This window comes from Galleria mellonella, unplaced genomic scaffold (assembly GCF_026898425.1).
Source record: "Galleria mellonella isolate WM207_F2 unplaced genomic scaffold, CSIRO_AGI_GalMel_v1 utg28, whole genome shotgun sequence".
Taxonomy (NCBI): domain Eukaryota; kingdom Metazoa; phylum Arthropoda; class Insecta; order Lepidoptera; family Pyralidae; genus Galleria; species Galleria mellonella.
Window position 1 is genome coordinate 5,955,632 of NW_026442064.1, and position 16,769 is coordinate 5,972,400.

The window sequence follows — 16,769 nt, forward strand, 5'->3', positions numbered from 1 at the left end:
CCAATTTTAAGCAGGTCAACTAATTGTCATAAAATTTAGCTTACACGAACTATTTCGGATCGAATGTCAATAAATAAATAAATGGAGAAGAACCTAGGTTACTATTTATCTGGGTGAATCAACACAGCCAGGTGATACAAATAAAATTACGGGTTTAAGTTAGTAGACAATAGGTTTGTAGATTTCTATGATGACCTGAAGGCCTGAAAGTCATTCAGGAAGACATCTCATTTAGGAAGAACGATGGCAATGAGAATGTAATCCTTTATTGAGAAGTTTCCGTTTATTAACTACGAGTTTTTATTCGCGACTTTATCTGTGTAACCTAATTATGCTGATTGATCGGGATACGTTTACTATGATAAAAAGTAGACTATACCCTTCTCCATCCTATACAGAACGTGTATACCATATTTTATAGCGATTTGTTAAGCCATTAAAGCGTATTTCTCATAATATTAGTAAGGTACTTGTAAAATTAAAGGGAGCCTAATTAGTCTTACAGCGTAACATCATTAATTACTATATATTATAAAACAAAGTCCCCAATCATCTTTGTCTGTCTGTATGATCACGATGATCTTAAACTACTGAAGGAATTTTCATGCGGTTTTCATTTATCAACAGAGTGGTTCCTGAGAAAGAAATAAATGCATAATTCGTTAAGGTGCTGTGTTAAATAGTTGTAATATGACGATAATTGTTGAAAAGTCGGAAAAATCAAGCCATCAGGGAGCTGTCGTCGAAAATGCTGCCTAAACCGTTTGAAAAATAAGAAAACAATGTATGGTGGAATTGTTACTCTTTTAAAGGTCAACGAAAAAGTCCGCAATGGCGTATGTCTATTTTTTAAGGAAAACTTACTACTACACTCGTCTAATTCATAGTACACAGCAAGCTGATGCACAAAATATAAGCATATATGTTCTATTACACGTGCGAAGCTGAGATGGATCACTAGTATAAAATCGCAAAGACAATGAATTTAAATATTAGTCACGACTCAATTATTTTTAATTAATAATATCAAAAATTAAATCAGACAAAACTTTTGGTCCCGCATTAGAAATATGATCTGGCACTACGTCACCTTATTCTAAATGCTGTACATACCTAAATGTATTAGCGTACGTATTATTGTAGAATATAATGTACCTATGGAGAGTGAGTAATATATGTTATGTATCTGAGATAATTTCAGATTGCGTTTAACATAAAAAGCAATTTAAATTTTGGCAAAACATGTTATTTAATTTAAAAACTAAACTCCTGAACAGAGTTTGATAAAATTTCTTTGAGACCAGTTTGTAAGTATATATTTTTAGATAAAAAAGAATTTTCCAAATCTGTTTATAACTAACGGAGTTACGAGTATAAGGTAATAAACATAAAAAAAAAATACAACCGATTTGAGAACATCCTTCTTTTCGAAGTAAGTTGAAAATAAATATATTTATTTAGGCAATTGAAATGTAACAATGCTACTTAGTATATGCGTAATTTTGTATATTTTAATATATATATATATATATATATATATATAAAACGACTTTATATATTTTTCTTAGTAACCGAAATCTAGAAATAATGATAATAAAACCTAAAATATACAGCCTTACTCTAAACGAGGTTAGATCAAATCTTGGAAAGATCAAGCACGAACCCATTGTCTAATAAAAAAATAAACGTCTTTCAAATATAATATACGAAATTGATATAAGTAAGATCGTAAATTAAAATTATTAGTATTTTAATTAAATCATAAAAAGAGACAAAAAAAAAGAGTTACAATAAATAAAATGAACATAAAGTAAAATGATTCGATAAATGAACCTTTGCAGGACATGATTAAATAGCGATAATATTCCCCCAGTCCAAAGGGAAAAACGCGTAAACAACTTTTTAAAAAGCAAAAGACAATATTGAAAAAAGTGGGTCATTTCGCCCGAACAATTTATACAATTTAAACAAGCTGTTACAAATTAACGTTATCGTGCTTCACAACGTTGTTAACAAAACCTTTTCATTAATATATTAGCATATTAATGAACGGGTGCTGTATAAGGCACTCAAATTACAGCATCCCTCATACTCCGGCTTTTTTCTCCTCATAAGTAAATAAATAAGAACAACAATTTTAATAATTCATATCCGAGGCTCTATTGTGGAATAATAAATAAATTTGTCATTCTATGTCATAATATGATTAATTATGTATAACAAATAACCCTTTGATTGAAACTGTATAAGTCTACTTATATATTTCGCCCTGAGCGCGGGACGGGGTATTCAATACGAATTGTATTTCGATTTGTAATACAGATTTTTCACTCACTAGGACTATTTATTATAGTCAATTTCAATAAAACCTAATATAATGTATGTAATAATATATTACATACGTCTGCCTTTTGTGCCACATTATATTAATTAATAAAGTTTAAATAAATAAATAAACTTAATAAAAAGGCAACTAAATTTGGTAAAATTATCACAGAAACATGCTCTAAATGAAATTGAATATATACCGAGAGAAGTACCTTAAGAATAAGAATCGATTATTTATACTTATCGTAGTACCATATAGTTGATATTCATAGGCCAAGGAATGAGTTCTCTGGAATAACATTGGTGTTTTTCATAAGCTGTGGCTTCTAGGATTAAATGGATGGGCGTAGTAAATAGCTATACACAGTATGAAAGCGCACTGCTGCACATGATTCATGCAATAAAGTGGCCAAATATCGATTTATTTTACAGCCGGGACTCGCTATAGATATGTACATGTAATCAACGTCAACACGCTATAACCTATAAATATCATCATTCGTTAATGAAAGTTTGATTGATTTGAATAGTTAATAGCGACTTAAATTGTGTCAAACTTAGTATGGAAATTACGGAAATAAATCATATCAATTGTAAGAAGAATCACCCAAATCGATGTTGAATGGGCGAAGATATACGGCAACACAAATATAAATATATAGTTGAATAAAGAACCTTCTTCTTAGATAAATTTCTTTTATGATGTAGGGATTTTTTACTAAGTTTCCTGAAATTCCCATGGTACGGATGACAAAGGACTCTAAGCGGGTAAAGATGTGGTATAGGGCTGTTTTTATATACAAATACTTAAGGCACCAGTCATATAGTTGCAGAGCTATAAATGGCACTCGACGGATAGCAAATTTTTTTTATATACAATTAAGAATGGCAAACAAGTTGAGAGAGAATTGAGGGTGATTATGATTGAAAGTAGTAAACGTTGCCAATAAACATAAACAGCACTATGGACAGAACGGAATGCAACAAAACAGCCTGATCAAACCTATAGAAAATTTTATGTCGACGATGATTTTGTACATTTGTTACTATGCATACACATTTTTTTATGCAACTTAGAATGGCAAATAAGCTTACAGTACTTTACCTGATAGTAGTAGTAAAGTCGTAACATTTGCTGCTAAAATTATGTTTCATCAACAATTTTATGACTCATCTATTTTTAATTCAAAGTCTTAACTTATACGAGTACATAGCGAAATTCAATTTAATGATGTTGACGTTAGGTTTAATTCCAATTCTATTTCAAAGTTTAATAAAATTTTGTTCACATATAAAATTAAGTCACCCTATTATATATACATTACCTTTCACATGTTTACTGCCCATGACAGTGGCAAAACGGGCAGCAAAATATTAAAACAATCGTTTAATGGGCGCTCGAGGAACATAATTTAAACAACTCAAAAGTTGCCCCAACTACCGAGAATCACGTAATCGAACTTTCTTAATGAACGTCCCGGTTTCCGTTTCGTGTAATAATATCATACTAATGTAGATTCATTTTTAACTTCTTCAGGGTTCAAGGATTTTTGTAATTTTGTGTACTATTGGAAATAAAAAAATATTATGCCGTTATATTTTTAAATAACATAATATGTAGATATGTGACAACATTGTACAACAAGTAAACTGCAAGTATTCAATTTACTGTGATAAGGAAATTTGAAGGTGTCTTATAAATCGAGTGACACTTTTTGTTCTGTAGTGATACTTGCAATCAACAGCGACATATTCAACACCTGTCTGTTTTGTATATGTAACATATTTAGTAAACAATATTGACGATAAATTATCATAATTTGTTTTTTTTTAAATAATAAACTTGTCATTTAAGAATAATTCCAAATAAACGAACAATGTAAAAACCATTTTCACTGGAACTCATTGAAAATATTTTTATACATACACTGATGTACTGTTATTTGGATAAAAATCTACGAAGACCTATTATTATATATGCCAAGCACATAAAAAACAGTACAGTAATTAACGTATACCTACTTAAAAATAAGTAACTGATTCTCATTGAACATAATTAGATTAATTTTTCGCCTAAAACCTTACGAAGACCCATTATAGCTAAAATATTGTGCTCGAATGAATTAATTGCATTCAGAGGGAAAAAGTGTATGGGAATGGCAGCTATCCTAAAAGTAGAGAATTATAGCTCATAATCATTTGAAACATATGATATGCAAATTAAAGCAGATTCATCCATCTAAAACAAACTCTTTTGTTTTTCACAAAATCTTTTATTTTTTTTTTTAAGGAGAATTTACAAATATATATTGCTTAAAAGCAAAGAAGGCTTTTAAGCAATATATAGAAAAGAAAAGCAGCAGGCCTTATCCTGATGAAACTAATATGGGACGAATAACAGAATAAAACTTATATATATATTAAAAAAATCATCATAAAATGGTTAAGATATCACGCATAATACCCAAAAAAATACACGTAAATTGAGAACATTCTTTTTTGAGAAGCCACTTATATACAAGCAAAACTTTATTAATTAGTATATGCGATACGCTCTGGAATATACTTATTGTATTGCGTTTCATATCAATTTTAATACCTTTTGTAAAGAGGAAAAACGTGATATTTATTTCCGTTTCTACAATCACGTTTTTAAGTAAAGCTTAACTGTTCTAGAAAATTTTATTTATCTAATTCATAAATTTTCTTTATTTCTTTTATTTAAATTTCAAGGCTTGTCTTATTATGTTTCGATTCGATATGAAGCATTTTCTTTTATAAAAAGGTACAACTTTTTAGAAACATTCACTGATTAATCATTCATCTTATTAATGTTCTGTTTATATCTACGAGAGTCATTTGAAAAGTTCTTAGCCTAACATAATTAATGAAACCACACGATTTTAATTTTATTTTTATTTTTCAACATACTCTCCGCCGAGCTCAAAACACTTTTTCTATCGACCCGGTAAGGTTTCGATACCCGTTTTAAAAAAATCTTCGTCTAACTCCTCAAAATAAGCGTCCATGGCGGCTATGACCTCTTCATTTGTAAAAAAATGTTTACCACCTAAAAATTTTTTCAGCTTTGGGAACAGATAAAAGTCGGACGGTGCTAAATCCGGTGAATATGGGGACTGACGTAACAATTCGAAGCCACATTGATGGATTTCTGCCATGGATTGCACAGAGGTGTGAACGCGCGCATTGTCCTGATAAAACAAGACTTTTCTTTTCAATAAACCTGGACGTTTTTCTTTGATTTCTTCTCTCAAACGACGCAACAGGTTGCAATAGTAATCGGAGTTTATTGTTTCACCCTTTTTTTAAATAATCCACGAGAATTATACCCTTTGCATCCCATCCTTTGGATGCCATGACTTTGCCCGCCGATAAAACCACCTTTGCCTTCTCTTTGAGGTGGGCGATCCTGCTCTTTTCTATTGTTTCGACTGTTCTTTTGTCTCGGGTGTATTGTAGTGAACCCAGGTTTTATCCATGGTTATAAATCTTCCAACAAATTCTATTGGGTCAGCTTCTTATAACTCTAAACAGTCGCGAGAAGTTGTGAGTCGGTTGCGTTTTTATTCCACTGAAAGCAGTCGCGGTACTCACCGCGCAGACACCTTAGAGAATCCAAGTTCAGTAGTAATTATATAATGTGTTCGCTCAGATGAGATGCCTACAGTCTTAGCTATCACCTCGACAGTCAATCTTTGATCAGATAAAATTAAATCACAGATTTTTTCTTTGTTTTAATCAGTGGAAGCAATCGAAGGCCGGTCATTACGGGGCTCGTCTTGAATGGTCTCACGACCACGTTTAAACTCTGCCACCCAGTTTTTAACAGTCGCATATGAAGGAGCGGACTCACCCAAAGTAGCAGACATGTCTTCATGTATAGCTTTTGGAGTTAAACCTTTAAAATTCAGGTATTTTATCACTGGACGATGTTCAATTTTATCCATTTTCAAAAATAGCTCTGACCTGACTTACGGTATCACGTGTAAACGAACAATGAGTTACTGTGAATAAACTAAACTGTGCATACTTGTTGCTAAATAATGTAACTAAAAAATGAGGATAGTTATAAAAAAAAACAATCACTTTAACCATGTTAGGCTAAGAACTTTTCAAATGACCCTCGTACTTATGCTGATAACGATTTTAATCCGTAGCAATTATGCGTCAAGTGTATGTTATAATAATATGTTATATTTAAATAATAATGATAAAACGAAAAAAATAAACAGGAATTTAATTTCCAATTGAATCATCTTTCAAATTGAAAACATTTCGGAACAATTAACATGTGAAATGATAATACAACATTAAAAATAAAACTGTTTAAAAATTTACATTTATTTATTTATTAGTCATTGGAGAAATATTGAGGTGCTGTTTTTTAGTCGTTTTTTAATGCAAAATGTCGTGTGTACTAACGTCATCGGCTTACTTCACATGAAAATATAAATGATCGCTAAAAATATATATCTGCATAGCTGCATGATCTTTAACACAGACACAGAACTAAGTTCAAAGGAAAATATTTTACAAAGTTTAAAGCAACGTTTTTATAACACGGTAAATTTCAACAATAGCATTCATTAAACTGAACAGCTTTCTCAACCCCATTAACTAAATAGTATGACTTTTAAATTGGTCATACTAAAAAAAAAAATTATATTTATATTAAATCGACCACACAACCATTGGATATGTGGATGTCAAAAACATTTAATTTTACTCAAAAGATTTAAAAATAGTTTATAACTTTTTATCCATCCTAATTACTATGCGTATACCAAATATCATGACCACTGATTAGTCGTTAAGGAGCCAAGAGGTAACAAACGAATAAATCTACTTTTCTACTAGTTCAAATAGTCTTGTGGCCAAGTACCTTCGCACTTCACAGATCTTTATCACCACGTGGTACTCCATTCTCTAATACATCTCATGCATATTGCGTGCAGAAACCTTTTTAATTAGTTTATGATCTACAGTGTAGACAGGTCAATGTAACTTTCTTGTGTTATATCTGTATACTTTTATTTGCGCATCTGTATCTTATAATTGTATTACAATCATTCACGTCTACCATACATTAAATATTTCTATGCAGTCGCATATATTATATCAATAAAACAGAAAACGTAAAGTTAATACATAAAATTTATAAAAAATATGTTGTAGGCATACTAGCTCATTTAGTAAGATTTATTATTAATCAGATATAGTAAGTCAGTAATATTGTAAGAGGTTATATACGTCATTTACAATTTCGACCAATAACGTGGATTAATAAAATCCGAAGCGAAATAAATGGAAAGCTTGTACGAATGAAATCGCCAAATTGAAGCGCGAGAAAATTTAGGTTAGGTACGTAGGTACATACATTCAATAAAATCATAACGAGGTCAAAATCTATGCTATAATAAAATCGTATTGGGGAAAGGAATTAATATTAGAGTTTTCTCTCGAAAATCAGACAGAAATAAATAATAGTACTAAAATTTTTCTGGGATAAATTAGTGAGTGATAAGTATTGTTTTTTACTTAAATATTTGTGTTGTTACTTAAATATTTTTCATTAGTCCAAATTAAATTGCATACGTCGTAAATCGTGTACGTTTTAATCGCTCGAGCAATCACAAAATATATCAATCGCTCTGTTGTGTAAAGTCACGTTGAACATTTGCTAATTATTGAATATTTGTTAATTATATTGAATATTTCTTAAATAATAATTTCTCACCCTAAAGAACTGTTAGTAGCAAAATTTTGTTTATTATTTTATAAATGGCCCGCCCAGATATCGCACAGGTATCCTTATTAACATTATAAATGTGAAGGTGAGTTTATTGGCTACCTTATGACGACTTAACAGCTTAACTAATCACTATGAAATTTGTTGTACACCTACTATAATATATATGGGATAGAAAAAAAAAGCTGCTTTTTATCACGGTCAGTAAACATATCTCTCGATCACGCGGATAAAGATGCGGGTAAAAGCTAGGTCTTTAAATAAAATACAATCCAGTTACACCAGTAACTGGGCTATATTTTGAAGGTAGGTACTGTAAGTGTATGAATTGTAGATGAAAGAATTTATAAAATCCGTTATGTAGTTTTTAAGTTTATCCATTATGAATAAACATATAAAAACCAAATAATTTTCCTATATAATATATATAAGGTAATTTTGTAAATACTACTTTATTTATGTTTTTCGAATTATGTAAATCCTTCTACCATGAGAACGAAATTGCGAGCACAGTTTCATCACCTTCCTGCCCTTGTCCCATATATTTTTGGGCCGGCATAATACGTTTTTCTCTTCCATTCATTTCTATTTACAGTCGTCTCAGTATTCTGGTCATGTCACCTTTCACACAGTCCATTCATCTCTTTTTGGGTCTTCCTGAACATTTACTACCACAGTTTAATGCGTTAAAATATTTTCAATTGTATTGAATTTTTCAGCTCGAATGTACATTAGTTGTAATCTATGAGTGTAAATAAAATATGAAGTTGCTTCATAAACTTTTCGGTAACCTTTAATTACAAATTTTTCACGAAAACTTGAAAGAATAATATTCTTTCAATATAATCTTGGAATTTTTCATAATATAATATCTAATGACATAAAAATATTCCATTCCATAAAATCCTGCTTCAGTAGGATTTAGTAAAATCTCCCTAAAATGAAGAAAACAATATTACGGTAAATTGTTTCCAGTTACCGATACGTAGTAAACAAATTTGATATTTTGTAAGTATTGAATGGGTTTGAAGGAGGCACGGAGTAATTTAAGACGAGTATAGGGCAATAGGTAATATAGAATTTCCAAAATAATATATATAAGAACGTGGTCGTTTGTAAAATATTATATTATTATTCGATGGAACTGTTGAATAATAAACAATTACTAATCACTTATTCAGCTACTAATTTTAATATTTAGTTTGTAAACTATTTTTTGATAGTAACCTCTTTCAACAGTTGGTTAAATTGTTAGTTTCAATTACTGGTATCTACCACAGAGAAGATAATTTACTCTATGTTTAAAAATTTTAAAATCAACGGCAATGTACATGAACTGAGTAACTTTTTCCAAAGCGCATGAAAAAAATACAAGATTTAATAAAAATATAACTTAATAAAGTTATAATAGACAAAATGAATTTACATTAGAATGTCTTATATAATAATAGCTTTTAATCGCAATTTAGTTCGTGTGAGTTATGTTCACTGACCGAGATAAAATGTAAATTACCTTCTCCATCCGGTATAGTACTCGTATACTAAATTTCATAGTGATTGGTTAAGCCTTTAAGGTACTATAAAGTAACAAACAAACTCACTCACATTTATAATATTAGTAAGGTTACATCGAGATGGTTAACAATAAATGATTCATGAAACGGTTAGCAAACTGTTTGCCCGTGCGTGATTGAACACAAAGAGAAATCATTATTTTTATTATTTTAATTAAAGGACTAGCCCGGATTGTTTACTAATTATTCTAAATACAAAAAATAGATTATAGGTTAACTAAACTAATAACAATCTCACACACAATGACCCAATTAATTACAAGAAAGTTCCCGTACAAACTTACTATCTAGGACTGATCATATTCAACTGTTGTTAAAATGTGATAATTACTTTGGCGGTCTCGTTTTATCATCTTACTTTTGTTTCAATGAAATCCCTACTAATATTATAAGCGTGAAAATAAGTTTCTTTTATTGTAACAATCAACTCTTGATGCCTTAAGAACTCAATCAATCGCAATGTAATTTTACAAACCGGTAATATTTGACACAGACACATAACCTACGTGTTATCCCATCCTATAAACCTGTTATGCGGATGAAGTCGCGGGTAATAATTAGTATTATATAAAACACACAAAGTTGAAGCAGAGATTTCCCAGCGGCCGCTGGACCGAAAGAAGGCCATTGTAGACAGATATTACACGGGGAAAGCAACAAATAAATTGGAATATTGTAAAACGTCCTTGGGTGCTTTATGATTGAATATTAATATTTAATGAAAATGTGGATGAAATCAATATAAAAGGTAAACTGAATGCCAGATCAAGGAGTTGCTTTTAATGTTAAAATATGATAAAAAATTCGAGAGCTAGAGGAAACGTTAACATAGACAAATAAAAAATTTAGAAATTTGGACGTGGTACTTCTACGCCATGTGGGGCCAGTGCTATTTACGCTGTTTCACGATGAGCTATGCTTGATGGTAACCGTCATTTACAGGAATGAATAGCGTTATACTTGTGAACTTTTGGCGCCACAGTGTACAAACGTCCTACTTATAATTGTAAAATTTATTAGAATGTAGGCACGTATGTTTGTTATTCTCTTACGCAAAACTACAGAATGAATTTAATTGAAATTTTGTACACATATAGATTATATCCTAAATTAAAATAGAGAATACTTTATAATGATTCGTGCGGGTGAAGTTGCAGGATGCAGTGGACGATAATGTCTCTAGTGGCTGCGCCTCTCGAGCGTTACTATTCATGATTACTAAATTGGGTTACTAAAACTGTAATCCTCTTTCGCAGGGGTCGGACAAAACTCGTTATAAAGTAATCATCAACATAACGACAAATACACACATGTTTGCTTAATTTATTAAAGCGCGGCGGCATCGAAACTAATTAATTTAAACAAAGTTTTCGATCGAAGTCTTGAGACAAGTAAGGGCTAGCACACATTGGTGTATTATAAAGTACAAGAATAAGATTTGGATAATATTAATAAGCTATCAGCCTTCAATAAAGGTCCTTTTTAAAACATAAATCACGGGCATAACTACTTATTTGAATTGCTATATTAGAAGTGTTAACTTTTAATAACTTAAGTTAACAACTTATTCGTACATTATGGAAAAATTGCTATTTGTGCGAATTGTGGTAAATTAATGACACGGCAAAAAAAGAGCAAAAAAAAAGCAATTTTTTTTAATTGTTATCGTAAAAATAAAAAAATAATCATAATCCGTGTTTACACCATTTACACGAATTACATAAAGACAGAACAAAAGAAAGAAAGAAAAGCTTTATTGACAACGAATTGCATTTACAAAACAAAACAAAAAAAAAATTAATTTGTCAGTTTATCACACCAATTTGATGTCCTTAAAATCAGTTCATTTAAATTGCTTGAGGTATGGCAGCCCACGTTCTTTCTCACAAGGCAAAAGTTATTGTGCGGTATATACAACATCCATACTCAGCAGAGCTCTTCTTTGGAGCATATCCCATGCGTGCTCAATTGGGTTGAGTTCTAGCGATAGAGCAGACCATGGCAGAACGTTGATGTGAGTATCGGCAAGAGTACGTGATACGACTCAATGTATATGTTAGTGCATTGTCGTACATTAGTCGCAAAGAATCGCCAAATCAGTTTAGTAAAGGGATGATCAATTCTGAAACAATCCTCTTCGCATAAATCTGAGCATTGAAGTTGTCCCTGATCAAAATGAGATTGGTTCTTCCACCGATCCAAATACTGGTCCAAATCATTATTGTTCTCCACCATATGAATGAATTTCCTGACAAAATTTCGAACATTCTTGATGTCCAGGGGGTCTACCATGAAATGAAAATCCGAATTTTCGGGCTCAGTTTCGTGTTTTTGTTCGTAACGAAATCGACCCTCTAAATAGAGCTTAACGTTTCGTTCCTCCCATAAAAGTTCAAAGGAACGATATTTTAGCATTTTTAATATTTTTAAACGGTACGTATTATGTAATTTTAATATCAAATTTTTGTTTCGTTCGGATCCGAAATTTCGGAAAACATTTCATGGTAGGCCCTCAGAGGTCTCTCAAATTCAGGTACGTCTTGTATACGACCTCATACCGAAATGAGATTCATCAGAAAAGCAAACAGTCTTTTTCCTCTCAATTTTTGTGTTTGCGAACCCATTGTGAACGAGCCCTACGATTGCAGGGTGCTATAGGTGGAACTCGGCGGCCTTCTGGAGCGTAGACTCACTTCACGTAAATGATTTCGGATGGTTTGATTGTTTATTCGTATGCCTGAAGAAATGTGGGTTCTCGTAGTCAACATCATGGCGGTCATGTTTACAATTCCACAGAGTAGGTTCTGGAGTTGTATCGCTGCCTGTGATACGATAGCGTGTCCAGAGGCCTTATGACGGTCTGTGTAGTGCCAAGAGCGACAGCCACAGTACGCTGCCTGGAATCAGCTTGCAACATTCCGACAGCTTTCATCATTTCTTCTTATGTCAAATGATGTCGTTGCCCCATATCAATGCAATTTTTTTCAGCTTCGATGCAGAAATTGTAATAGTTTTGTAAAAACACTATTTACACACTTGCATAGGAATCCTGTTTGAGATTTAATTTTATAATTTTATTTAAAATTTAAAGTAATATCTTTATTCAAATAGTAAAATCAATTAAAAAGAATAAAAAAACGATCTAAAAAAGTAAAAAGAATTTTTGTTTGTTTGTCTGTATATCTGTTTGTCTGTACATTTGTGCACATTAATCTCAGAAACAACTTAACCGATTTTAATGCAGTTTTCACTAATGCGTAGCGGTTTACACCAGGTAACATTTAGTTTTCGTTTTATTTCAATCGGTTAAATAAATAAAAAAGGTATATCATCTAAAAGATCACATATAAAATGCTAAAATAAACGATAAATTGTATTGGTTGTAACTTTTTTATTATATATCTTGATATTCGAAAATTCCGTCTATTCGTGCAAAGCCGGGTCGGATCGCTAGTAATTAATACGTTTTGAGTGATTTATGAAAAATAAAAAAAGGAATTTCCTAGCACTAATTTAAATCATGAGTTTATTAAATTCCCGTTAATCTATTATTAGTAATAATACTAATTACTATTAACAATAACACGTTTGGAGTGACTAGTGAGTTTCGTTCATTATTACTTCGTATTAGTTCATTAAATTTTCGTTAACTTGTTACATATATAGAGTTTGTTAGCAGTTTGATTTTCTAATGCGAGGCCCTATTATGCTCTGGGCTGATTACTTTAACTATCTATATCAAATGTAAGTTGAAATACAGTTGGAATCCGTTCGGGATCCTTAACTACAGCAAAAGTGCTTGATCATTCAATTAAGGATAAACAGGAAACTCAAACTGATTAAAAACTATGTAACTTTACGAATAATAGTAAAAATAATATTTTTTTTGTACTAGAAATTCTTATTAGTAAATTAATTATCATTATTTTTCAAATTGCATCAAAATTTGTCCAGCTGTATAGCCATGAACAAACCTATACTTTTTTTTTTATAATGGTAGTGTACCAAGTTATAAAATTTTAGTAAACTAGTTTATGGAACAAATAACGGTATGCACACAAATGTTCCAAATATGTATTTAAAGTTATGCATTTGTTTCTATTACAATAATTTTACAAAAGGATATCCGTGTACTCGTGAGCAATTTGAAGTTATGTAAGTAGTTACATACTGAAACATATTTGAAATGCAAACATAATTGCACGATGCAGGCAAAGGTAAGTGTTTGGTTTTATTTTAGTCATAAAGTCATGTGATAGACCACTTAAGAATTTATAACAGTTACACATTTTTCAAATTTCAACTTATGTATGTAATTGCGTGAGAGTGTGAAATTCGCCTTTTATAATATTTTAATTAATTAAAAAATAGTACTCACAATTCACTCCAAGGTCATGGTAGGTCAGTATGGCCGGTTTGGCGCGGTCACCCTGCACAGCGACCATGATGTCGCCGTGGTCGGTGCGTACGCGCACCTCCGTGCAGCCGCCATCACCGTTGAAGCGTTGAGAGCTTGGGAATTGCAGCTGAATATTTTTCAATTCGATGTCGTCCATGCTATCGCCGGATAAAACACTGTTGGAACAACGGACAGTTTCAGTACATCTGTTTCATTGTACCTCATCAATGGAATGTCATCATTTGTTTGCAAAAAAATCTCGTATAAATAATTTTTGAATATATGAATTATTATGATAAATTCCATTATTCATTTATTTATTTTATTCATTAAAAATAATTAAAAGACAGCAAAAGCCAAGTCAATGTTATAAACCCAGTATGCTAACATACAAAATTATTATAAAGGTATTTAATTATATATCACAGATAAGGAAAATAAAATACATATACGAGTAAAAAACACAATACACATATAATTAACTCGATTATTTAATTAAATAAAAAAATTACGACTACCCTCAAAGATAAAAGTAAGCACATACCAAGCGTTAACTAATTAGGATTAGATAAAATGAGAGGACTGTATACCATATATGTCTTCTCATTTAATTTTTTTGTACCTACGAGTACAAGGAGTAGTGAATAATCGACTCCAATTATAATACAGACTAGTTGACCCGGCGAACTTCGTTCCGCCTAACAGTCGATTCTTTATTTTTTTTTATTATAATACCTACCTACCTACAGAACTATTGAGGACAGAAGGGGAAAAATGTTGGGACACTTGATACGACACGACGAACTTATGAACATTATAATAGAGGGTAAGATAGAAGGAAGTAGGGGGAGAGGGAAACCGAGACATAGTTACATCAGGCAGATCAAGGAAGGAATTGGTGTCGTGTCGTATCAAGAGGTGAAGAGACTCGCTGTTAATCGTAGTGAGTGGCAAGAGCTTCACCGACAAGAGCGCAGCTCTTAAATAGATAGATAGAATACCTACATAATGTCATTTTATTTTTAATTATTCCAATTTAAATTATATTTTTATTGACAAGATTCGTTGGTTTTTAAGTGGTGAGAAGCGCCCGACGCGACGGCCCAGTGGTGGCATGCGCGTAAGCTGCGCGCGGTACTGGACAGTACTTGGACATTGCAACATTACTTTATTTATCTAAAATAAAAGTTTTTTTTTTTCTAAAATAAACATAGCATGGACATATATTAAACGCCACTTAAAGGTTTTGATACAACATTGATAGTATCTTTATTTTTATTTATCGATTGCATATAACAATGAGGTAATCTTAGTGAGTTTTACCGTCCTCGAATCCTTTCCATGGAACAAAGTCACTACTTAAGAATAGTACGGAGAGACTGGAAATTAAGAAACATGAAACGTTCAAATAATTAAAAAAAAATAATTTATCTAAATGATAATATTAATTCTCGTCTATTATAAATCTGTTCTGTTTTTTACAGTTTTACAAGCATGCACAAAGAAAGATTCAAAGCCACCGGAAAAAAAAAGAGTAAGATAGGGCTTATGTATATAAGCCCTATCCATAAGCCCTATCTTACTCTTGCCTGAAGGAGGCAAAACCCCTTAAAATAAAAAAATAAAAAATAATTAATAATTTATTACGAATTTGAAAGTGAGTTTGTTTGTTACCTCTTAGTGCCTTAACAACTTAAAAAATCGTTATGAAATCCAGTATACACATATTATATGGGCTGTAAAAGATCATGGGCTACTTCTTATCCTGGTCAGTAAACATATTCCGGTCACGCAGATGAAGTCGCTGGTAAAAACCAATTATATATAAGCCTTTACCGCTTAATGTAACGTTTTATTATACTAAAAGCTAAAACACTCCTTGGAGAAGATTTTCATCTGTCGACGTCAAGCAATTCGGAAATTACTGCATACTTGAAAGAAATGCGGGAGATCCTATTCAAGAATTCAACATTTCACAATGGTATCCATTGGGAAAAGGTCCTTTGTTTGCTAGCTACTACAGAGTGGTGTTTAATCGTTTTTAAAGATTTTTGGTAGGAAAGCCTCTCTGAATAAAGTGGCAAAGCGTGTCGAGATTCGTAATAGACGTATAGACATTATATATTACCTTTATTTACTATAAATGTGGAAGTATTTATTTGTTATCTCTTAACGCCTAAACGGTTCAATCAATCACTATGAAATTTAGCATACAAGTACTATATGGAATGGATGACATAGGCTACTTTTTATCGCGCTCAGTGAGCATATACCGATCATGCGAACGAAATCGCGGGCAAAAACTATATATTAGCTATTTGAATAAATGCTTTAAAACGGTCAATTATACTTTTTATGTATATATAACGATAAAATATTCATTTTCGTCGATCAATCAATCAATCGATTAAACACAAATCAATATAATGATTTGTGTTTATTCCACATCAATATTGTAAAAAATTATTACTATTAAAAAACTGTATGACCAGATGAACTTTATATCACCTACAACGCCATCATAATTCGTAATAATCCATAAGTAATCCGAAGTAGCAAATCCCATACAAAATTACTTATTTTAACTTTTTAATTTTTAGTGTTTTAATTAAACCTTAATGTTTTTACAACTTTTTTTTTCTTTTAATTCTGTATCACAACGAAAAACAGAAAAAAAAATATTCAAATCGGTCAAACG

The 16,769-nt window shown here is 31.4% G+C and overlaps 1 protein-coding gene across 8 annotated transcripts in view; it reads right to left on the minus strand.

Annotated features, from left to right (window-relative positions):
• LOC113521187 (protein NDRG3) overlaps nucleotides 1-16,769 on the minus strand; it is a 95,616-nt gene that overhangs the window by 63,999 nt on the left and 14,848 nt on the right. For all 8 annotated transcript variants that reach the window (XM_052895434.1, XM_052895437.1, XM_052895438.1 and 5 more), the window contains one exon: nucleotides 14,051-14,247. In XM_052895434.1, coding sequence (XP_052751394.1) covers nucleotides 14,051-14,247 — 197 coding nt within the window. The remainder of the gene's footprint in view (nucleotides 1-14,050; nucleotides 14,248-16,769) is intronic.